Below are 24,022 nucleotides of genomic sequence, written 5' to 3'. Positions count from 1 at the left end.
TAGTGATACCACTCGGAAACCCAAGGAGGGGTCACTATGAGTTGGGTCCAACTCGAACAACAAGGACAGAAACACAGGTTAATCTACTTAACAAATATTTCAAATCCAAAGGATTTGTCTGCAGTTTGTATAAAATAAACACACAAACAATGAATGCCAATCTAGGCTCCATGTGGTCACCTTATTTTAAAAATGAATTCAATGGAGAGGGAAAAAAAAAAAAAAACCCACAAAACTCACTGCCGTCAAGTTAAATCCGACTCATAGCGACCCATCTTTGGGTTTCCAAGGCGGTATCTCTACAGAAGTAGACTGCCCAGTTTTCCTTCCAATGAGTGGCTCGTGGCTTTGAACCGCCAGTCTTCTGGTTAGCAGTCAAATGCCTTAGGGACTACGCCACCAGAGCTCCATTTAAATTACAACCCACATATATTGTTGAATTTTTTTTTTTTTAAATACAGTTATGAGAACAAATCTAAATCCTACTTTAATAGCTGGGTCTGTAAGTTATAAGAATGTATTAAAAATATTTCCCCTGCTATGATACCACGTTTTAAAGCAATCTTCCCGGAATTTTAACTTTATACTTCTAATACTGTTAAAAGAGAAAGAACATATGCTTTTTTCCCTCTGAAAATGGCTACTTACTAAAAACCTCACTATCTGATGAATATCTCATGGTAACAAACGGAGTTACTCTTAATATTCTTTGGTATAATGGCACTGTGGTTATGTAGGAAAACTCTTTATTCTTCAAAGATGCATGGTGAAGTATTAGGTGAAATCTCATGATTTTTAACTCTTAACTCTTAAATGGTTCAACTAAAAACAAAGGATAAAGCAAATATGGCAAGGTATTTATTAAGTCTGTCTATACTACTCTTCCCACTTTCATGTATCAACTAGCTTCCAGAACAACATGACGTTTTACTTGCATTTTTAGTTTGGTTATACTGATGGAAATGTGGCGGCTGAAGGAAAAGATCTACAGTGTGGCCAAGGTGAGGACCAATGACTGTATTTTAACAAGTAAATATTGCAGCCAAGCTAGATGGCAATGTTTAATCATAATTTAAAGTAGGCTTCTCTCGCTATTGGACAAGGTGAGATGCTTTACGTGATTAGAAGTTAAGTAGTAATTTAGAAAACCATAGCCACTGTCACCCACTCAGAAAGGGATTGGTGCAGGAGGTCCTGGATGCAACGGGAGAACAATGTGGAAGAAAACTCAAAGTCATAAAAAAAGACCAGGCTTATTGGTCTGATAGACATTGGTAAACCCCCCCCGAGACTATGGCCCCTACTCACCCTTCAGGTCTGAAACTGAATAACAGACAAGATATAGAAGGTAAACATTTACACCAGGTAGGTACACTCCTTAGAACAATCAACCATGGGAGATAAGAAGCGCAGTGTTTGCACAGGGAGATACCTCAGGGGACAGGAATGCACAGGAAAGAAGAATACAGGGAAAAGGTAACCACAAGCAGGAAGTTGGAAAAGAGCTGTTGCATTATGGGGACTGCAATCAATGTCTTAAAACAAAATATATCTGAACTGCTATACAGAAAACAAATCCGCTCTGTAACTTTCACCCAAATCACAATTTAAAAAAAAAATGCATAAAGCTGATAACTAACATCCCTCAATCACAACACCTCCCAATAACAAGGCAAGTTTAGGCAAAAGGACCAGACCTATGAATTAATATCTTGCTTTTAGCTAGTCATTAAGGAGCTCTGGTGGTACAGTGGTTAAGGCATTTGGTTGCTAACCAAAAGGTCAGCAGATTGAACCCACCAGACGCTCTGCAGAAGGAAGATGAGGCAGTCTGCTCCGGTAAAGATTTACAGCCTTGGAAACCCGACGGGGCAGCTGAGTTCTACTCTGCTCTATAGGGTCTCTATGAGTCAGAATCAACTCAATGGCAACAGGTTTTAATGGGATTTAACACTGGATAGCATTTTTTTTTTTTTTTTTTTAGGATTTGGGTGAAGATTTACAGAGTAAATTCACTTTTCATACAGCAGTTCACATATACTTTGTCTCATGTCATTGACCAAAATTTACAATGCAGCAGCTCTCCTCTCACTTCCTCCCCATAGTTACCTCCTCCCAGTGTCCATCCCTTCATACTCTTCTGCACCCTGAGCTATCTCCCTGTGCATAAGCAGCCCTTCCTTCTCCCAAAACGCATTTTAATAATTATACTTGCACAATTCTTCAACTATTTCCAGAGATCCGTTTCTAGAAATGAGAGCATAACAATGACTCTTCACTATTGGCATGAGATGGAGGCTTTTCCTACTCAAACTTAACAACATTAAGGCAGGTTTCTAAATATGAAGCACAATTTTACTGTCATATTTCAAAACCAGAAATGAAAATGTCAAGGGCTTTGTATTCTGTATTTCTAAAAAGCCCAAGTAAAAATGTATCCCAAGAAAGTAATGAAGTGCATAGTTTATTTATTTTTATTACCCATATCTATCTTCAAAGATGGGTAAGATTCAAAAATAGGTTTAAAATTTATCTTGTGAAGCTGTTTTCAATTCTCTATTCCGTAAGAGGCAATGCCAGGTATGCGTATGGCTGTGAAGGTCTTTTATACCATAACTTTATGCAAATAACATGCCCACATAAACAACACATAGGTGCATATAGTACACATAGGAAATTAACTCAAGGGGGTTATGCTGCTTGCAAAAATCATATAGTACACATTATTTGTGTAAAATGTGGTATTTTAAACATACACACAGTTATATGCAAAATGTCTATAGATACAATCAGAATATTCAAGTTGGAAGATTTATACATCATCTAAGCCAACTCCTTATTTGATAGATAAGCAAACAAAACAAGCAAATAGATAAGCAAACAGATACCAAAAAAATAAGCAAAGTTCCAAGGCCTCACAGCCACTAAGCAGCAGAGCCAAGAAATTTAATTCTGCCACTCTTCATCCCTTTTCCAAAAGCAACACTGTAAGGCCTTCCAGGGCCTGCTTTCCAACAGCAGTAACTACTGTTATGTTCCCAGCGATAATCTGATCACACACAAAAACAAAAGGCTTTGCATATTTAAAACAAAAATGTGTATCAGTTTTATGTTTTATTTTAAAAGTCTTAAAGCCAGCACGGGAGTCTACTCTTCTGGCTTGGAAAAAAGATAGTTGCTTTATGAATGGAACATTACAACAACGGGCCCATTGTCAACTGCTTGGAGTCAACTCAGTGCTTGATAAGAACAGCAGTCAATGCAGAATATCCTGTAGCCCAAGAACTGAACTGTTATTCAATGTGTTTCCTCTTCCTCTCCATGTAAAAAAAAAAAAGACACTACCCTATTTCACCAAACACCATTACCTTAAGTACCACCAAAGAAAAGAAAAGCTGTCAAGTAAACTGTGACGTGCCACTAGTTGTAACATTTCCCAATTCCAAAGATATTTAGATGTGGGAAGAAAAGGTATGTCTTAGAAGCTATAAAATACAATATTAAAATTGACTTTCTTTACTAACATAAAAATAACTTGTCATTTTCATTCAATACCAATTTCCCGTCTTGGCTAATGTGTATTTACACAGCTTACTATAGAATTCAATTCAATCTGATTTTATTTAAGAAACTACTATTATGCCAGACACTATGCCAGATAAAAATAAAGTCTGTCCTAGACTTTATAAAGGAGCTCCGGTGGTGTGGTGCCTGAGGCATTTGACTTCTAACCAGAAGGTTGGCGGTTCAAAGCCACCAGCCAGTACATGGAAGGAAGACTGGGCAATCTACTTCTGTAAAGATTTACTGCTTCGGAAACCCAAAGGGAATTGCTATGAGTCAGAATCTACTCCATGGCAATGAGTTTGGTTTTTGGTTTGCAGAGTTTATAACCATGTTACAACTTCTATTTCAATTTGTATTTCTTAGAATAGTGATTCTCAAACTTTTTGGTCATAGCAATGCTTCACACACTTAAAAACTGAGGATCCCAAAGAGCTTTTACTGACATGGATTATGGTGATCAAAACTTACCATATTAACAAACCCACTGCCATCAAGTTGATTCTGACTCATAGTGACCCTGTAAGACAGAGCAGAATTGCCCCACAGGGTTTCCAGGGCTACAAAGCTTTACAGAACCAGGATGCCTCATCTTTCTCCCATGGAGCAGCTGGTAGGTTCAAACTGCTAGACTTCTGATTAGCCAATGCTTTAACCAACTGTGACACCAGAGCTCATATTAGAAATGAAAGGTATTAATTCATATAAAAGTAATAATAAATGCAATACCTATAAACAGAAGTCATTTTTAGAAAATTTTTAATAAAAACACAATTTGTATGGCTTAATAGGAAACAACTGAATTCTCTTATCAGCATTTGCAGTCAGTCAGCTATTCTGTTGTTCTGAATCAGCTGGAAGAGAGGAGTATTTAGCAGTCTTTTCAGAAAACTGTGGACATTTGTCATTGATACTATAACTAAACCTGACAAGTGATAGTTCCTAAAGGCTAATTTTAACAGGGAATCTGAAATCCTACCAATGAACTTTTTATACTGTTATATAAAATTGATGGGTCCACCTTCATTTTGAATGCATATTTTACACAAGCATGGTTTCCTATCACACACTGGTAAGCTGGAAAGTTATTGGTTCACTGACTTACCCAGCTCTTCCAAATGGTGACACATTTTACTACACACCAAAAAAAAAATCACATGGAGTATCCCTACTGATCTTATCATATCAGAAATGTCTTTAAGGAACAGAAAAGTAGCAAGAGCACAGGAGGCAGATACAAGTTTTCAAAAATCCTTAACATTCACTTTAAATCTCAGATCTCATTCATCACAATGTGTCCTGTCAATTCTTTTCCTTGAAGTGGCATTCTCACTTCATTCATTCTTAAGGAAATGGCTGGCAACACTGCAGTCTGAATAATCTGTTTATCTGTCAGTCATACTTTCAAGTAAAAGTGGCATTCCATGAAAACAGCAGCTAGTTCAGCTGGCAACTCAAAACCACACCAAACCCTTTTTCTGGAATGCAGCACAGGTGCTTTACATGTGCCTCCCACCCGAGGGGTAAACTTAGTAATTATCTTTACTCTTTTTATCAGCGCACTCACTGCCATTGAGTGGAACTCGACTCATAGCAATGGAACTGGCTCTTTACATAAGGCCCCCCTGAAAATGTCTTGGGAATCCCCAGGGTCTGCAGGCCATACTCTGGCACCTCTATGGTAGAGGGCTCAAATGATTAAAAAATTTGTCAATACCCTAGAGAAGCAATAACCAAGCACACAAACATTAAAAAGGGGGGGGAAAAAACCCTCTACTTCCAAGTATACAGATTAAATAAATCAGAGGCATTATGATACACGGTTAATGGAGAAAACACCAGCTGCAGAACAAAAAAAGCACTTTTGTTTTGATCCCTTGCACACCAATTAATAGGCTTATGACTTTGGGCAAGTCATTTATACTCAGCCTCAATTTTTTCATCTATAAAATGAAATTTTAAATATCTGGCCATTTTAAAGTATTTTCCCCATTATTCCAAACAATTAAAAACAGGCTACATATAAGTTTTTATAGAAAGTGTGAACTGCTATAACATTTCTTAAATCAAATCTTTCTCAAAGAGTTGAAAGATTAAAACAAAACAAAACAAAAAAACCACACACACACACATAATAAAAATCCCCAGAGAAGCACTGAGCAAAACAAGAAGTTGGTGGCATCTTATCTTAAGCCAGTAAAAGCCACCTTGAGAACCAATGAATTTATAAGGTAGAGCATGAAACACCTTATAAAGTATAAAATGGGGCACCAATAAGCTCTACGACCTTGATGAGTTCAAGGTTTTCTATTGAACAGAAGTTTCAGCTGCTTCTTTCCCTGATGCACAATTAACTGAAAAAATTAATTTCCTCTATCCTCAATACTAGGAGCTCTGGTAGCATAGTGCTTAAGGCACTTGACTGCTAACCAGAAGGCTGGCAGTTCAAACCCACCAGCCACTCCCCGGAAGGAAGGTTGGGCAATCTACTTCCGTCGTGATACCGCCTCAGAAACCCATGGAGGGGTCGCTATGAGTTGGGTCCAACTCGATGGCACACAACAACAACGAGCAATACTAGCAAAGAATCTCAACACAAAATGGCACTGAATAAACTAAAGCATTTGGGACAATTTCAGAAAACATATTACATGTGAAAAATAAACAATGTTCGTGAAAAGACAAAAGTGGTATCTGTGCATAAAAGAAGCAAAGTCCAACATCTGTGGAAGAGTCACACCCTCTGGCCTGATCGCCACTGCAGGTGCCAAAGTTAATCAGAAATAACAGAAGGACTGGAAAAGCCTGTGCTATAGGCAGTCTCCAGGTTACAAACATCCAACTACAACCCATAGTTATGAATCAACCCCCATAAACCTATTCTATTAAAAATCCGGGGTACATACAATGGTTCATAATAAGAACTGGCACTACTTAGCAATGTGCAACAAAACATTATTATTATTACTCTATTATTATGTTTAAGATGTTTCCGTGTATCTAGAAGTGTTTCTTTAGTGTTTTTTATGCTAGAAAGGTACACTATATACTAGAACAAACCTTTAGCTAACTGGCATTAAACACAAACCGTAACTAATCGTTCTGACATACAAGTTCAACTTAAAGACAGACTTAGGACAGCATTCATTTGTAATCCAGAGACTACCTGTGTATTATTTAAACTAATCTATTTACTAGGGGTTTCCTAAGTACCTAGTACCTATGCAAATCTCAATCTATTATCTACCACATACATGACAAGGGACAAGAACCTAAGAAACCTTAGCTCCAGATCCCTCATCAGGACTTACTCTATGATCTCAGCACCTCCAACTATAGTGTAGCCCATAAATGAACCAAAAAACGCACTGCCATCGAGTCTATTTCTACTCATGGCGACCCCCATTGGGTTTCCAAGGTGGTAAATCTTCACGTAAGCAGACTGCCCCATCTTCCTTCCATGAAGCGGTTGGTGGGTCTGAATCGCCAACCTTCTGGTTAGCAGTCAAATGCCTAATGTACTGTGCCACCAAAGCTCCTTAGCCCATAAACAATGGAGCCTAAAAATCTCAATGCAGGGACACTAGAAGAATAAAAGTGAAATATATTAGAATGAAAAACTGCATATTAGAGAGCAAATATCAGAGAATATGAAAGGGAGAGTTAAATACAGAATGGACCAGCAGAATAGAATTTAGCTACATGCTACTAAGCTTAAAAAAACACAATACAAAAGTGAATTTGGAAAAGTTAGACACCATTAAGAGAGTAACAGCTCTATTCACTAAAAATTGCCCACTGGGCAGTCAAATTTAAGAGCATGAGCAAAGGAAACTTAGGTTGACAAAGGTACCCAAGGAACCAGTTGAACACATGCCAAGAGTCATTAAGCCAGTAAGATGGCTTTCAGTGTCACAGTATTTATTCTTAGCACCTACATGACACCAAGGTACTGGCAATATTTAAAGCCAAAGGTCTAAAAATGCACCACGAAGGTTATGAAACCAATAAATAGCTGGCCACTAACACTTCTGACCTATATACCACACAAAAACCCAGGTGTCCTCATGAATTAACATATAAATCCAAATTATCATCTAGAATCTCAAATCCAAGGACTATACCACTACTATGTTTATAACTAGTAAGATATTTCCCACTAACACTCAATTTCTACCTTTCTTCTCCATTAATTCCAAGGAGGGAGCTCTGGTAGCGTAGTGCCTAAGGCACCTGACTGCTAACCAGAAGACTGGCAGTTCAAACCCACCAGCCACTCCTCGGAAGGAAGATGGGGCAATCTACTTCCGTAGTGATACTGCCTCGGAAACCCAAGGAGGGGTCGCTATGAGTCAGGTCCGACTCAATGGCACATAACAACAGAAAAACAACAATTTCAAGGAAGCCCCTGAGAGGTAAACACTTTGGTTTAACTTTTTAGCCTAGAAACCAAATGGGTTTGACCAAATTTTAACACATTTTCAGAGGTCATTTGCCCACTAGCCTCAACCCTGCTCCCAAAAGCAACGTACCATATACACCGTAAGACTTCCACCTACGAAAATCAGTTAGTGTTATTACTAGAGAAAAAGTGAAATGTTAGCCAAAATAACAACACTTCACCAAAAACTCTCACAAGTTTCTCATTTTAAGAGTAAACTTCAATTGCATAGAAAATCCTGAAGTCCAGAAAAAATAAGGCTCTACTCCAACAGCTAATCTTCTTGTAACGCTGTAACTGAATTTCTGATAAAAACTGCCAAGGTATAAAGATTTTCATTGAGAATACAAATAGAATTGCTGGAAAGAAAAAAAAAAAAAAGTAGTAAAATAGTAAATGGTATAACACTCCTTTTAAGGCAGAAGAACATGTTTTCATGGAACAAAATTTCACTTCAATTGGCAGTCCATGGATGAGTTAACTACTAATTTCATCACCAGTTAAACACAAGAATATACACAGAATAGATACATTTGCATATACAAGAAGCATTTTATTACCACCCCACCTTCAGGTTCTTCCTGACTCTTGTAGAATTATAGAATCCCTTGAGTTATGAGGCTCTTAACGAAAACCTCTGCAACTCATGCAGTTTCCCTTCACTGTCATACGTTCCCGTCATTCCATATCTAAAACAGTCAAATTTGGAAAACTTCGTCTGTCTTGCAGATTGCTAAATAAAATATTCACCAAATCAGTCTATGGGTTGTTTCAATTCTATTTTTCTCATAAGAAATGTGACTAATGAGTAGAGAAACTGATTTTACAAGTCACAGATGAAATGTAGCCTTCCTGTTTCAAGCTTGACCTCTTTTTTCTACCAATAATAAGAACAAAGTTTGTCATAGTTTATTTTCTTCATCTGACATAGTACAGCCAAGCTTTCATTTTTCTTATACAGTTAATTGAAGGCCACATTTGACATTGCCTAGAGAAAATCATTTGTTTTCTTTTTCTAACTTTAATTTTTTTTGTGGAAAATGGAAATATAATTAATTATTGAGTGCTCTTACATTCAAAAAGCAACCAGTGCTCTGTACCACTAGTATTTCCACTCCGGTTTCCTCAGAGTACTACAGAGCCATGCCAGAGTCTAGGAATGTGTCATGCCTACTAAAATTTAACTTTAAATAATAAAATGTCATCAGAACTTCATCAGAGCTGACAAAACACTTTAAGAATGACATTTAAGAAATAAAGCACCCAGAACCGACACACTAAAATCATTACATTCTATTCAATTCATTCAAATGAGTAATAAGCCCTGATAAAAAAGCACCCAAGTCATACACTAATTTCTGATTCTATAAAAAACGGAATTTCTAATTCTGGTTCCCATTAAGCAAATAGATACGTATCTCTTACTGTCAATTAAGATAATCCAGTTCAAAGGCTTGAGTACATATGTATACCAGATAACCCATAAATAATAAGAGGAGAGTAAGTATGAGCAGACATGGTATCTTTTAGTCATTCTTGGAGAAGCAGCAAAAGGGCTCAAACCTTAACTGCTGTGACTAAGCTCACATGGGGGCAGGGACACTTTCATTTACCTGCCTAAGGAACACTGGATAATGCTGGGTAACAGAAACCTCTACACTTCCTACCCTGGAGACTTCAAGGAAGTAAGGTCAGTTAGCTTCCGAATCTCAGAAACACTGACCAGAATGAATAAAACGGTTGTTATGTGCCATTGAGTCAGACCCAACTCACAGCGACCCCTCCTTGGGTTTCCGAGGCAGTATCACTACGGAAGTAGATTGCCCAATCTTCCTTCCGAAGAGTGCTGATGGGTTTGAACCGCTAGCCTTCTGGTTAGCAGTCAAGTGCCTTTGACACTATGCTACCAGAGCTTCTTGTATAAAACAAATTATTCAGAGGCAAGGAGAGAACCAGACCTCTAAGGAACACAAAATTCACATGTCCAGGTCCACTGCCTGACCTTCCTGAGCAAAATCAAGGCAAATTCAAGGTGTAGCCACTGTCAGAGGATACAATAGAGTCGTGGGCTCTGTACAGTTGTAGCATAAGGAAATTCAACCTTGGTAACTAACTGCCAAACTGCACACAGTGAAACAGGCCCAGTACGCACACTTTTGATGTTCAAGCTCTTAGAAAAAAAGGATCTGCCCTCACTACTACTCTTTAATTGACCTTGAATGTAAGATGCTGCAAAAGAGCTGGAAACACCTTCTCTCCAGAGAGCTGTGTGTGTGTGTGTGTGTGTAATCAATCTGAAAGTACTTCCTGAGTTTAACTGTATTCTTTGATCCTGAGAAATTAGCCAAAAAAGTGTAAGCTAAGAAAACAGGCAGATATTTGAAAAGATGCATTAACATAAAATAAAATAAAAACCTTTACGAGATACTAGTTTGATCTTTGGTGTATCATGGCTTTACATTTGAGCTAGATCTCAAGCCAGGGTAAAGCTACATCAATGACTCAGAGACAGAAAAAAAGCCTGTAAGAAAGAAAAGCTAAAAGCACCTGAGTGTTCACAAGAGTATGAAGACTCAATACAGGTAAACACAAGTGTCTGCCTTCCTCATTTGATAACCAAAGATGCAGCATTCAAGAGCTGCCTCTGTTTACTGCCGGGAGAAATGGGCAGCATCCCTTCCCTCAGACCGGTGAGCATATGCAAAGGTGCCCTGCCACGCAACAACTCTAACTTAAAAGAATAGTGCTTTAAAAAAAAAAAAAAACTCAAAGTACACAAATGAATAGAAAGACAAAATAAAGGATTTTTTTTCTTTGATATAAAGACGGTAGTTGTGGACATTTTACTGAATTGGTTTGTAAAGTTAACAAATGCTAATAATGTCAATTTGTGTTGTCACTCTCAGGGCTTCTGTCAGTTCACATGATAATTCTGTTATCAAACACGTATTATGTTCTACTAAAATTATTTAAGTATATTTAGAAGTAACATTAAGATCAGTCACCATGTTAAAATAAAAGTACCACAAGCATTTAAAACACATTTATATATGTTCTCTGGAAGGTAACTAACAATTTGTAATAAAAACCCAAAATGTCCAAGAACTACATCAAGGAATGATCTCACTCAAGGCTCTCTTAGTTTGGACTGGTGATTTTCACCAAGTACCAATTCACAGTTGTAGGAACATAAGGCCATAAAAGTGACTGTTTGTTAATGAAAGAAAACAAAGCAAACCTAGTTTCTTTCCCTTGGAGTAAAATGAAAGGGTTATGTAGTTTCAAGCTTTGGTGGCAAGGAGATTTACTAATTTATTTACAGATTTAGATTCAGTGATTAGCAAAAGGGTACTAAATATCCACTAGTCTATAGTAATGACCATAAAACAATATATCAACTATATTACAGCTAGTGATCTCTTATGGACACAACTCTAACCAAATTAAGCCCCTATAGATAAATACTATCATGGAAATGTTTACCTATATTTTGAATCTCTGAATTAAACAACCTTGTGGAAACTGTCTATGCAATATAAAGTCAACTGATTAAAAAGTAAAATCCAGATAATGTTATACTGGCATCATTTGGAGACAACTAAATTAATTTTCAGGGAGCTCTGGCAGCGTAGTGCCTTAGGCACTTGACTGCTAACCAGAAGGCTGGCTGTTCAAACCCACCAGCCACTCCTCGGAAGGAAGATGGGGCAATCTAATTCCGTAAAGATGTTGTTGTTGTTGTTGTTGTGTGCCGTTGAGTCGGCCCCGACTCATAGCGACCCCTCCATCACTACAGAAGTAGTGACTGCCCAACCTTTCTTCCAAGAAGTGGCTGGTGGGTTTGAACCGCCAGCCTTCTGATTAGCAGTCAAGTGCTTTAGCCACTATGCTACCAGAGCTCCTTCTGTAAAGATACTGCCTAGGAAACCCAAGGAGGGGTCACTATGAGTCGGGTCTGACTCGACGGCACATAATAATAATACCACCAAATTAATTTTCACTAAGTAGTAACCCAATTGTTTCTGAGGTAACGTGAACCAGACATACTTTGTATTGGTTTTCTATGTATATTGCCTCAACTAGTATTTTTGAAGACTAAGGTGCACCTGGATCCAAGCCATGGTATTTTCAACAGCCTCATATGCATGTGAGAGCTGAACAATTAACAAGGAAAACCACAGAAGAACTGATGACTCTCAACTGTGGTGTTGGCAAAGAATACTCAATGTACTAGAGACTACTAAAAGAACGAACAAATCTGTCCTGAAAAAGTGCAGCCAGAATGCTCCTTAGACGTGAGAATGATCAGACTTCATCTCACCTACTCTGGTCATGTTGTCAGAAAGGACTGGTCAGCTGAAGTAGCAGGTCAGCAAAAAAAGGAACGACCCTCAAGGACATGGCCTGACACGGTGGGTGCAATGATGGGCGTAAGCACAGCAAGGATTGTGAGGAAGGCACAGGACCGGCCACTGTTTTGTTTTGTTGTACGTAGGGTCACTATGCGTCAAAACCGACTGGAAGGCACCTAACAACAATATTTTATAATCCAGAAACCTTGAAGAGTATACATGATACAATGTCATGAAACAAAATGCTATGAACTGCTATATGGAAACAAATTTGCTCTGTAAACTTTCACCCAAATCACAAAAACTGAAACAGTGTACATGATAAAAACATGCAGTTTACTGCTTTATAACAGAAAGAGAAAATATCATTTATAGCATTAAGTTCACAATTTCATATGTAGGGAACTTCCTAAAAGTGCTAGAAACCAACTCAGAAACCAAGTTGAACAAAGATGTAAGATTCCACTCCTGGTCAATTAAATACTTTCTAAAATCCCTAAATATGGTTCCCATGCATCTTCTGTGATCCCAGAGACAGACCCACCAGCCATACCTGCCATCCCAACAACAGCTAAGTCCAGAAGCCTCTACCTTCATGAGGGCCTCCAACCCCTCTGAGATCAACAGCACCTAACCTTCAAATCGCCAACCTCAGGCCCTAGATGCCTAAAATCAGGTAAAGCATCTTTCATCCCTCATAAGCATGACTGCCCTGTGAGGTTTTCCTCTGGCTCTTGAGGATCTGGGTCCAGACACAAGGATCAGCATGCAAATCTCCCAGTCACCTTCCTCAAGCATCTGGTGAGGAACAGATAGGAAATTATTATAACCACAGTGTTGCTAACACAGAGTCAGTCCGACGCAGGCCACCTCATGCACAAAGGACCATGAACTGTGGTGATCCAGAGGGTTTCTCACTGGTTGCTTTTTGGGAGCAGATCACCAGAGGCCATTCTTCCTAGTGCATCTTAGTCCGGAAGCTCCCCTAAAACCTGCTTAGCATCATAGCAACACACAGCCCCACTGACGGACGAGCGGCGGCCACACGAGGTGCACTGGACAGGGGTCCAGGTCTCCCACATGGAAGGCGAGGCTCCTCCCACAGCCCCACCAACACCCTCTAATACCCACAGTGCTTGTCCACACAAATTTAACAATTTCCCTCAACTGCCATGTCCCAGTTGAGAGCTACTGATGCAACAACTGCCTCTTTCTGTTTGCAAAGGTCTCTACAGTGCACCTAGATTATACTTTGTTGTTGTTAGGTGCTGTCCAGTCGGTTCCGATTCATAGTGATCCGCCCCACGTACAACAGAGCAAAACACTGTCCAGCCCTGCACGGTCCTCGCAATCACTGCTAACCCTGAGCCCAGAGGTGCAGCCACTGTGTCAAGCCATCTTACTGGCAATTAGAAAATAGCACTGTCTAAAATACCTGCTCAGAGAAGGTGGCAGAAAAATTTAGAAATGAGTAATGGTGATGGCAGGACATGATAAACATAATTACTGTCACTGAACTGCACATGGAAAACATGTTCAAATGGCAAATGTTCTGCTACATATATACTTACCACGACGTAAATATATATGAAGTAAAATAAACATGGACACGCTCAGGGCACCATCCCTGCATCAGACTACTGAAATAAAGCCCACCCACTGACTATATTCAACATACCCAGTGACTACATCAGGCATTAAAAAAAAACCAAATTCACCGCCACAGAGTCAATTCTGACTCATAGCAACCCCTCCTTGGGCTTCCGAGGCGGTATCACTACGGAAGTAGACTGCCCACAGGTAATCCAGGTCTTTTTTCCTTGTTAGCCAAGTGAAGAATCTCAGCTATCAGTTATAAGACGATAACAATTTTTTAAGCAACATATATGTAAACTTCTACAATATAAATTCAAATGTATATAATTTATTATAAAGAATGTGACAGTAACAACTATTACAAAACAATGTCAAATTTTTTTTTCATTATGTGGATGTCTATTAATCAATCATCAATCAAATAAGTTATACAGGATGCCAAGAACTTTAAAAGAAACAAAAAACACCATCTTACTAAGTTATTTTTAAAAATATTCTAGGAAAGCTACTTAAGGCTCTGGTTCTGGTTCCGTCACTGAGTTTCTGCTGCTGCTAATCATTTTCCCTTAAAATCCGTATGAAAGTGAGGACCCTATTTGGAGACCTCAGCAGCAGAGTCCTACCCAGGGTCTGCGAACTGCTGCAACCACCACAGAAGGTGCTAAATAAAACCAGACACATTAAAAACAAAAAACAGCCTCATCAATACTTCACTGAAAGCAAGGAAAGAATAATACCATCAGCTAAAAGAATGCTTACCTTTTCAAAAAGGTGTATGGAATCTATGAGCAAGAGCAAAAACAACTATTTGTGAGCATAATTCCTGAAACACCATTTCAAAAGACCACAAAACATAAAAATATTTTACAAGGAAAACTTAAAAATTTCAAATAAGAGGGAGGGAAGCTGTTAGAAGGTTATATTAAAAAGAAAATTAGAAGGTTAGAAATCAGTGCTTTATTTAACATGTTGAGTTGCGTGAGGGGAGGGATGGTACGGAAAGAGGTTGTGACCAGCGTGGTGACAAAGGGGAAAGGAAGGACACAGAAACATGCACATAAGATATAGACAACAAAGGTCGACACTATCCCAGGTACAATATGCATTACACTGGCACCAAACACCAGGCTATAGGTAAACGCATAGACAGGTGAGAAGATCAGATGCGGGTAGGTGAACAGGAATATACCCAAGACCAAGCATAGATCTGGCTGAAGATAATCTTACAAAGATACTTGTGCTACAAAATTATCCACACACGTTACAGTAGTAACAGAGGACAGGACTGGAGTAGCTTCTCAGAGACAACCAAACACCTTAAGAGAGAGATCACTGGGCCTGTGGGCACGGGATCACAGTCTCAGGGGACATAATGCTCAATTGGCACAACACAGTACATAAAAATCTTGTCCTAAACCTACTTTGGGAGCTCTGATAGCTTAGTGCCTAGGCACTTGACTGCTAATCAGAAGGCTGGCAGTTCAAACCCACCAGCCACTCCTTAGAAGGAAGGTTGGGCAAACTACTTCCATAGTGATACCTCCTCAGAAACCCAAGGAGGGGTCGCTATGAGTCGGGCCTGACTCGACGGCACATAACAACAACAACAACAACAACAAACCTCCTTTAGTGAGTAGCAACTGGGGTCTTAAAGCTTTCGAGTAGCCATTTAAGATGCAACTATTGGTCTGCTCTCATTCGGAGCAAAGAAGAGTAAAGAAAATCAAAGGTATCTGGAAACAACTAGTTCAAAGATATAATAGACCCCAAGGACCTCAGCCTTCATGACCCTAAGACCAGAAGAACTAGATGGTGCCAGGTTACCAAGGTCAACCACTCAGAAAGGGATTAAAATTGGAGATCCTGGTTAGAATGGGAGGAAAAATGTGGAACAAAATTCAAAAACACAAAAATGACCAAAATTACTGGTCGGACAGAGACTAGTGGAATCCTTGAGACTATGGTCTCGGGTTATCCTTCGGGCCTAGAAATGGACTCACTTTCCATGGACTGGCTCTCAGCCCAACAGTAGAAAGACCTACATACAGAATACCTACCTCAGGGAGGTGTACTCACTTACCCTAGGGAGATACACACACACACACCCCCCCTTTAAATCATCAGCCATGAGACATCAGAGGGGCAGCATTCACACGGAGGGTAAGCTGGACAGACAGGAATGGATAGGTAAGAAGGGCGCAGCGAAGGGGTGGTCACAGGGAGGAGAGTTTTTATGGTTGGGGACGGTTATCCGGCCATGAAATCAAATGTGCATGAACTGCTGAATGTAAAACAAATCTGCTTTGTAAATTTGCACCCAAAGCACAATTAAGAAAGAAAGAAATAAGTCCTTTAGTGGGATGGCTTTAAAATACACACGCAAACTTCATGTCACAATTTGTACAAAACGCAGAGCGTTCACTGCAAAAATTAAATTCCAGCTACCTCATAAAAGCTAAGCCCACACCTCCAGCAGCATCCAGCCATTCCACTCCTACATGTTTACCCGGGAGAAAAGCAAGCATATGTCCACACAAATGTTCACAGCAGCTTGATCTGTAACAACCCAGAAATGGAAATAACCCAAGTGTCCATCAACAGGTGAATACGTACACAAACCATGGTCTACGCAGACAGTGGAATACTACTCGGCAGTAGAAAGGGATGAACTACACAGTGACAGCATGGGTGAATGAATCACAAAACACTTATACTGAATGAAAGGATCCACACAAGAATAGAAACCATATGATTCCATTTATACAAAATTTTAGGAAATGCAAAGTATAATCTGTAGTGACAGAAATCTGGGGGGAGAAAGGGAAGGATTACAAAGGAACCAATATGCTTTTGGTGAAGATGATTTTGTTCGCTATCTTGACTGTGGTGAAAGGTTTCACGTGTGATACTTATGTCAAAGCTTATCAAATTTATCTATACATCAACAACAAAATCCAAACTACAAGAACTTCCTCTAGAGCTCTTGCTACTGAGATCTATCTGCTCATGAATACAATTTATTAGCCCACTGACTCACCAGAGGCCCTCTGAAAAGTACAAAAGTATCTGCTAATCTGAGGATCAAAGAACACTTCTGGCACACTGGTTAAGGGCTTGGCTACCAACCGAAAGGTTGGTGGTTCGAACCCACCCAGTAGGCTCCATGGGAAACAGATGTGGTAGTCTGTTGCAATAAAGGTCACAGCCAAGAAAACCCTATGGGGCAGTTCTACTCCATCCTACAGGGTTCCTAAGAGTTGGGATCGACTCACTGGCACAGAACAACAACTACTTGAGAACCACTGGTATCACAAAAAACATAAAAGTTCAAACACAGAGTAAGCAGAATTCATCTCTAATTTCTATACCAGGTTAACTGCTATGGTGCTGAAGTGACACTAACTAAAACACAGCAACATGAGAGCCTACTTACCATGCAGCCTCACAATTTTTAATTCATTGTTTATATTCTTTGCCTAAGAACGGAATTTCTGGAAAATAGAAAAAACCCAAAAATATAAGAAAAACCTTACATACAAAGATGCTCACATCAATCTTAATTGCCAGAGAGAAATGACAGAAAATTCCATCAATAGCATAGCCATGCACCTAACAGGAGCTATTATGCCTGATATTTTTAAATGGGAAAAATAACTGCAGGCATTTAAGATGCAACTATTGATCATTCATGGTCAGGAGCAAAGAGTGAAGAAAATCAAAGACTCAAGGAAACGATTAGTCCAAAGGACTAACTCACCATGTGAACCACAACCTCCACTACCCTGAGATCAGAAAAAGTAGATGGTACCCAGCTACCACCACTGACCACACTGACCACTCTGATCAGGATCACAACAGAGATCCTGGGCAGAGAGGGAGGGCAAAAAAAAGCCAGACAAAATTCCAAATCATAAAAGAGACCAGACTTACTGCTCTGATAGAGACTGGTGGAATCCCTAAGACTGTGGCCCTCAGACACCCTTCAAACCTGGAACTGAACCCATCCTTAAGGGTCAACTTTCAGCCAAACCAAAGACAGCCTGTAAAGTGAGTAACACCAGGGAGGAATGTACTCCTCAGTACAGTCAACCACTCGAGACCAAAAGAGCAGCATTTGCCGAAAAACAAAGCTCAGAAGGCAGGGAAAGGACAAATGGAAACAGGGAGCCCAGGGTGGAGGTGGGAAGAGGGCTGTTACACTGAGGTGACTGCAATTCATGTCACGAAACGTGTCGTCAAGTGTTGAATGGAAAACTAACGTGCTCCGTCAACTTTTGCCCAAACGACAATAAATACGTAAACGCAAAAACATTAAGCATGAAAAGGGTATATGCAGTACGATCACTTAAACTGAAAATAGTATGTATTTTGGGGAAAAAAGACTGATGGGAAAAAACCACGTGACCCTCTGAGGACAGTGTTTCTCAAAGAGAAGACCCTGGACCTGCAGTATCAGCAACATGTGGAAACTTGTTAAAAATGCAGATTCTCAGGGGCCACCCCAAACCTACTGTCTCAGAAAACTCCAGGGTGGGGCCCAGTCATGTTTTAAAAAACCCTTCGGGTGATTAACAATGTTGAAAACAGTGGTTCAAAGGATAGGATTATGAGAGACTGTTTACTTTCGTCAACTAAAATCCAACTAAGTTTTTTCATTATTTTACTAAAATGTACACTATATAGGTCTACCGGTATAAAGCTACTACCCTACAAGCACTTCTGCAGGTCTGAATTGCTGGCCTAAAAATTCAGTGATTCTTGGAACCAACAGAGCTGTTGAGTGAACAAGACTCTAAATTTAAAATAGAGAGAGATCAGGGTTCTGGGAAAACTGCAATCCCTCGAAAACCTACGCATCTAGGTTGTTCTAACACAGGCATACAAACAGCTAAGCATTTTTATGGGTCACATCTGCAAAAGACTTTTTTCCCCCCCAAAAAAGCTTCACTTTCCGCATGTTATTTACTAGAACTGTACTGTAGGCATCAGAGGTTCCAAAGCTGTGACTGCTTACTCATGCAGGTTCCTGCTTCACCAAGATAAGTACTAGCATGTTATATTTGTCACCAAAATCTAGGCTGAGAAGACAAATTCGGAACACTGGGAGTTGCCAAATCTTTAACTTTTTAGTTTGAAGACTTAAGACCATGAAAAGGTTCCAACCTTCTAAGCCATCTCATTGAAATAAGAGGTCTCAGGAAATAAAAGGTAAAAGCTGGTGAAAGATTACAGAATTGTCCACATGGAGACACATGAAAGTAACAAACTCATTAACCTGGGGAGAGAGTGAGTGATTAATAGCAAAATACCAAGACAAATGGCTACACTTTTTTTTTTTTAATGGTCTGTGCTTGAAAGAACCTATGGTTCTTTCTCTTTTTTATTATAAAACATTTCACACAGAAATAAAGACTAGTACAATGGCTGTATGTCTTAGTATTTTATTTACCTTTTTTAATATCTAGCAATAGTACAGATCCCCATCCATTTCATCACTCAAAATTTGCTTTAAACAACAAAAAAAAATCCACTCCAGAAAAAGTCAATTCTGAAAATAAATACAAATTACTCAATGCAAAGTGATACATATGCAGTGCTGACCAGAACTGTAAGCACAGTGTGTCCTCTCTGGTGGGGTTACTTTTTTAAAAAAAAACTAACTACATAAGCACCAGGTCCATTCCTACCTGCTGTTTTACTACTGAACTCCCAGCACCATGCCTGGCCCAAAGAGGGTGCTGAAAACGTTTGAGGAGATGAACTTGTTACAGATGGCTTCTGAAACCCTAAGGCGCACACCAAAGATCCTATAAAGTTCCACACGCTGTTGATGAATTTAGTATAAGACACTGCCCCTAAGGGAAGCTTAACTATCTAACCACGCTCTTGGAAACCCTGGAAACCCTGCTACGAATCAGTTAACTACGTCTAAAGTGATGTGTTCTATTTTAAGTCACTGCACTCCCTCTGGAAACAGCTTTTCAAACTCTTGTTATTACTAAGTTGCAAAATCTCCCACCAGTAAGTCTACGGCAAGTCCCCGTTATCACCCAAGCCACGTTTCTGATTTGCTCTTACGATTCTTGTACACTAACAGGTCAGGCTTTCCTCTTTCTGTCCCTTGAAAATACACTTGATCCTGGCCCTCGGCTCACAGGCCTCCCCAGCCCCCACATCTTTTGTGTATAAACACGCTGTCTTGTCACACACTCCATCAGCTGTTTCGTGGCTCCACCCCTCCTCCGTTTCCGGGTAGTAACAGAGCAGCCAATGAGCTGCGAGGAGCCGTGCCTGCGGCCTTTCGCCTGCAAAGGCTTTTCCAAAACAAGCAGCTCCAGCCTTTAGCAGGGGCCGCTCGTTCACGATAAAAGGCTCACCAGGGCTGTGCAACAGGGCGAGACAGCTGCCCCCACCAACAAGGAGAGCTGTGTAATCTGAGCTGTTCGCTCCTCCACCGGGAGAACTTAAGCCCGTATTCCTTTAGGGCAAATCACGACTGAAGGTCCCAGTTCTCAGACAATCTGAAAATCAGTGGGGCTTGAGATGCCAACCTCGAAGGTGACCAGCCTGGGAACAGCAGTCTCACCCAGCTACCTGACTCGGCAAACACTTGCAATGGCCAGGCTACCGGATTTCGGGAGGGGGCCCCACAGTCATGTAAATCGGTTTCTAGGCTCCTGGGGAGGTTTGCACAACCCTCAGCAAAGGATCAGAAGAGAAACAGTGAATGAGTCAGAGTTTCAGCGCATAATCGCCCAGCGGACTATTAAGTGCATCAGTGCAAAACACTCACTCCCTGCATAACTTGGGAGTCAGCTTTCCTCCTCCCAACCCGTCACAAAAGAAATATCACTGACTCCAAACAACGACCAGAGCCCGTGGCGCCGGAAGAGTCTACCGAGGTGGTGGAAGGCAGCGGCCAGTTAGTGACCCTCCTTCTCGTCTCCCTACCCCCACAGGGCTACTTCAGTACTAGACGGGTTCCCTGCCAGGCTGTAAATCGCGGTGGCATAATTACAGAAGACATCCCAAAACGGGCTGAGGTAGGAGACTGCCTTGAAACCAGCTCCCAGCCTCCACCCCCAAAGAAATCGGCAAGGGGCACTGGGGGGCAAGAAGCATACACTCCTTCAGACCTGCACTTCCTCTCCACCATCTTTCATTTTCAGCCCCAGGCCCCTGCACACAGTATTACTCATTTCAGCAGTAGGTTGGACAGGTTATCCCTTAGTTTTTTTTAGTTTTTTTTTTTTTTTTTTTTGCTTACTGTACCTTACTCAGAAAGTGATGGCTCCGTTTGGGCCTACTGATGGGGATTCACCGAGAAAGGAGGCCACAGACTCTCCTCACCCCCTCAACACACACACAAAAGGAAATCTGAAAATGTGAACTTCCGAACTACCTGAGTCCAGAAAATAGCAAACACAAAAAAGGAAGATCCCCTCTGGCTTGTCAATGGTGAGACTGCTGTCCCCCTACCTCAGAGATCTACGGTTTAAAGCCTCTGCTTTCTTTTGTCAGAAGGAGGGAGGTGGGGAGAGAAAAGAAGGCCCAGGCATCTTTGCTTTTCTTCATCTTCTACTAAAAATAAGCTATGAAATAAGCCACTCAGGGAAAAGAGCAGGAAAAAAGAGAAAGAGAGAGAGACCCCCTGCTGTTCTTTGTCTGTTTTCTCTCCTCTCCACCCCCTACCCCCTGACTCCTAAATGCGGTCATCACTCTAGATACCACAACTACTAAATGAACAAAAGGCACTATATTGAAAAGGCATCAGGTCAAGTTAGGCCTCACCCGTTTGCCTCAATCTCTTAGAAATATCTATGTACTTAATTGGAGAATCTGACATTGATCAAAAACAGCTGGAATTCTCTCCCCCACCGGCCAATTCAACACTAGGTTGAAATTTGCATCAGGTTTGACAGTAAGTCTCAACTCAAGACAAAAATAACTCTTGATCCTGCCACCATGCCATTTCCTCGTTTCTATACAAAAATAAAACCAAGAGGGCTTTATGTAAATGTACAAACACACAACGGTAGTTGCAAGTTTTCCTTCAACCTTACAAAAAGCCAACGCTGATACCATTCACACATTTACAAAACTCAATCACGACCCCACACAGCTCATGAAAACTTGATTTAACTTGTGCCTAGAGGTATGTGTGATACTGAGGGTAGGCACTTTATTACTTGCCCCTCTCTAATTCCTACTCTCATCTCCCCAAAATTCTAAACTCCAAACCCTAAACTTAAAAGTTCATCTGCTGCTCCTGATTTCTAATCAAGCTTTCTTGTGCCCCGAAAGATTATGAGAAAAAAAAATTCTCTTGCCCAGACAACTTCCCTCCCATCCCCCACTTCCAAACCAAACCGAAAAACTACTTTTTGAAAACTTTAGCAAATTCAATAGCTGCAATATTTGACAATGACCATTGATTTCTCCAAAGGGGTAAAACATTCAATCAATAACAGTAACTAATCAAAGGAAGGAAGAAGGAATTCACCTGAAGAATCTAGCCAAACAACTTCAGAGTTACATAAACAAAACCCTGCAACAGGGGGAAAGGGGGGGGGGGATGGGGATGGAAGAGAAAGAGAAGCAGGGGACAGACAGTTTTTAACTTCGTTTCACACCACCACCACCACCACCCGTCCCCCACCCAAGGATAAATCGTTCAGGGTACTGGGCTCATTTCTGCTCTCTCACCCTCGAAATTACTCCTTTAAAAATTTCTCTATGTATCATAGGAACCTTCCCAAATTTCTCCAGTCGCCAAATAACTAGCAATCTTAGATCCAACCAAAACCACTGTCTGAAGGCACATCAGGTATAGTGCTATCTCCAGATTGTAAAAAGTTGGGCGAAGGAACAAAACATAAAGCATGTCACTTGGCAAGATCAATTACTCCCCAAGAACCGTACCCTCGGAGAGGCTAGTCCAGGGCTGTTTTGGCCAGGAGTCCTCTTTCTATGCCCTCCTGCCCACAGCTGTCATAGTCACAATATGGAAGGTGGTTTGCTGGGGGGGGGGGTCCTCACCACATACAACCGTGGATGGGATAGGCTTTGTCAGTGGAAAGAAAAACAGTAGGTTTCTACTGGGGACCCCAACGCTTCAGAAGGGTCTAAGAGCGTTTACTAGAGAGGGGGCACTGGGCAGACTAGCCTCCTTCCTAATATAGAAAAGAATTAGGGATAAAGGAGGTCACCTGAGTTACTCTAGGTCAAGAAGCATTGTGAGTGGAGGGGCGTCTCCAGAAAGAAGCTTCACTCTCGGGAATTTCGACCTTGGGCCCCTACATCCTGAGACAACAGGAAAGAGAAACCCTGAAGGGTGGGCTCGGTGGTGGGGAAGAGGGCTCGATGGCCAGTCTTGCAAAAAAAAAAAAAAGGCCATCTTAGAAGTCTAAACGTCGCAGAGGGAAGTCACGGGCAGTGGGGGTGCAGGAACAGCGAGGAACGACGCAAATTTCGGGGTGCTGCAGATAAACGGGGAGCTGAAAGGGCTCTGGCTCCTGGGAGGTGCCAAGGAGCCGCCGTAGGCACTGGGGGAGGGGGAGAGTCTGGGACAGTGGCCTGGAGTGCCCCAGGGCCCCTGCTTGGTTCCAGGAGTGTCTTGGTCACCCCTACACCGCCCCACACCCACTGACCGAATCCCCCTCCACGAAGGATACAGCTTGACCACGTCCGTGTCCATCCGCCTCTTGCCCGGACTAGGGGATGACATGGTGTCGCCGCCGCCGCTGCCTCCCCGTCGCCTGCGCCGCCGCCTCTCTCCCCTGCTCGGCCCGTGTGTCACGGGCCCCGGGCCCGCCTCTGAGGAGCCCGCGGCCGCGCCGGCGCCTTGGTGGAGATGGCAACACCCCGCGGTCCAGTCGGGTCCCGTCCGTCGCCGCCGCCGCTGCCGCCGCCCCTCGCACAGGGAACACCGGGCACTGTCCGGCCGGGTGGGGGTGGGGACCCGCGGCGCCCGGCTTGGACTGCCCCTCTCCGGCGACGAGTCCGCCGCGGCCCGGCCCCGGCGCTGCGCTGCGCCGCCTGACGCTCCCTCCAGACTGCTCCGGCTCTC

At 41.4% G+C, this 24,022-nt stretch overlaps 1 protein-coding gene across 1 annotated transcript in view; it reads right to left on the bottom strand.

Moving 5' to 3' along the window:
* UBE2H (ubiquitin conjugating enzyme E2 H) overlaps window positions 1-23,680 on the bottom strand; it is a 126,828-nt gene extending 103,148 nt beyond the window's left edge. The window contains exon 1 of the mRNA XM_007955400.1: window positions 23,628-23,680. Coding sequence (XP_007953591.1) covers window positions 23,628-23,680 — 53 coding nt within the window. The remainder of the gene's footprint in view (window positions 1-23,627) is intronic.
* Window positions 23,681-24,022: the final 342 nt, after the last annotated feature.

Source organism: Orycteropus afer, unplaced genomic scaffold (genome assembly GCF_000298275.1).
Source record: "Orycteropus afer afer isolate SDZICR_OR568_19922 unplaced genomic scaffold, OryAfe1.0 scaffold00501, whole genome shotgun sequence".
In the NCBI taxonomy this organism is placed as follows: Eukaryota; Metazoa; Chordata; class Mammalia; order Tubulidentata; family Orycteropodidae; genus Orycteropus; species Orycteropus afer.
Note: the sequence above shows the minus strand (reverse complement) of the source record. Positions and strands in the feature narration are given on the sequence as shown.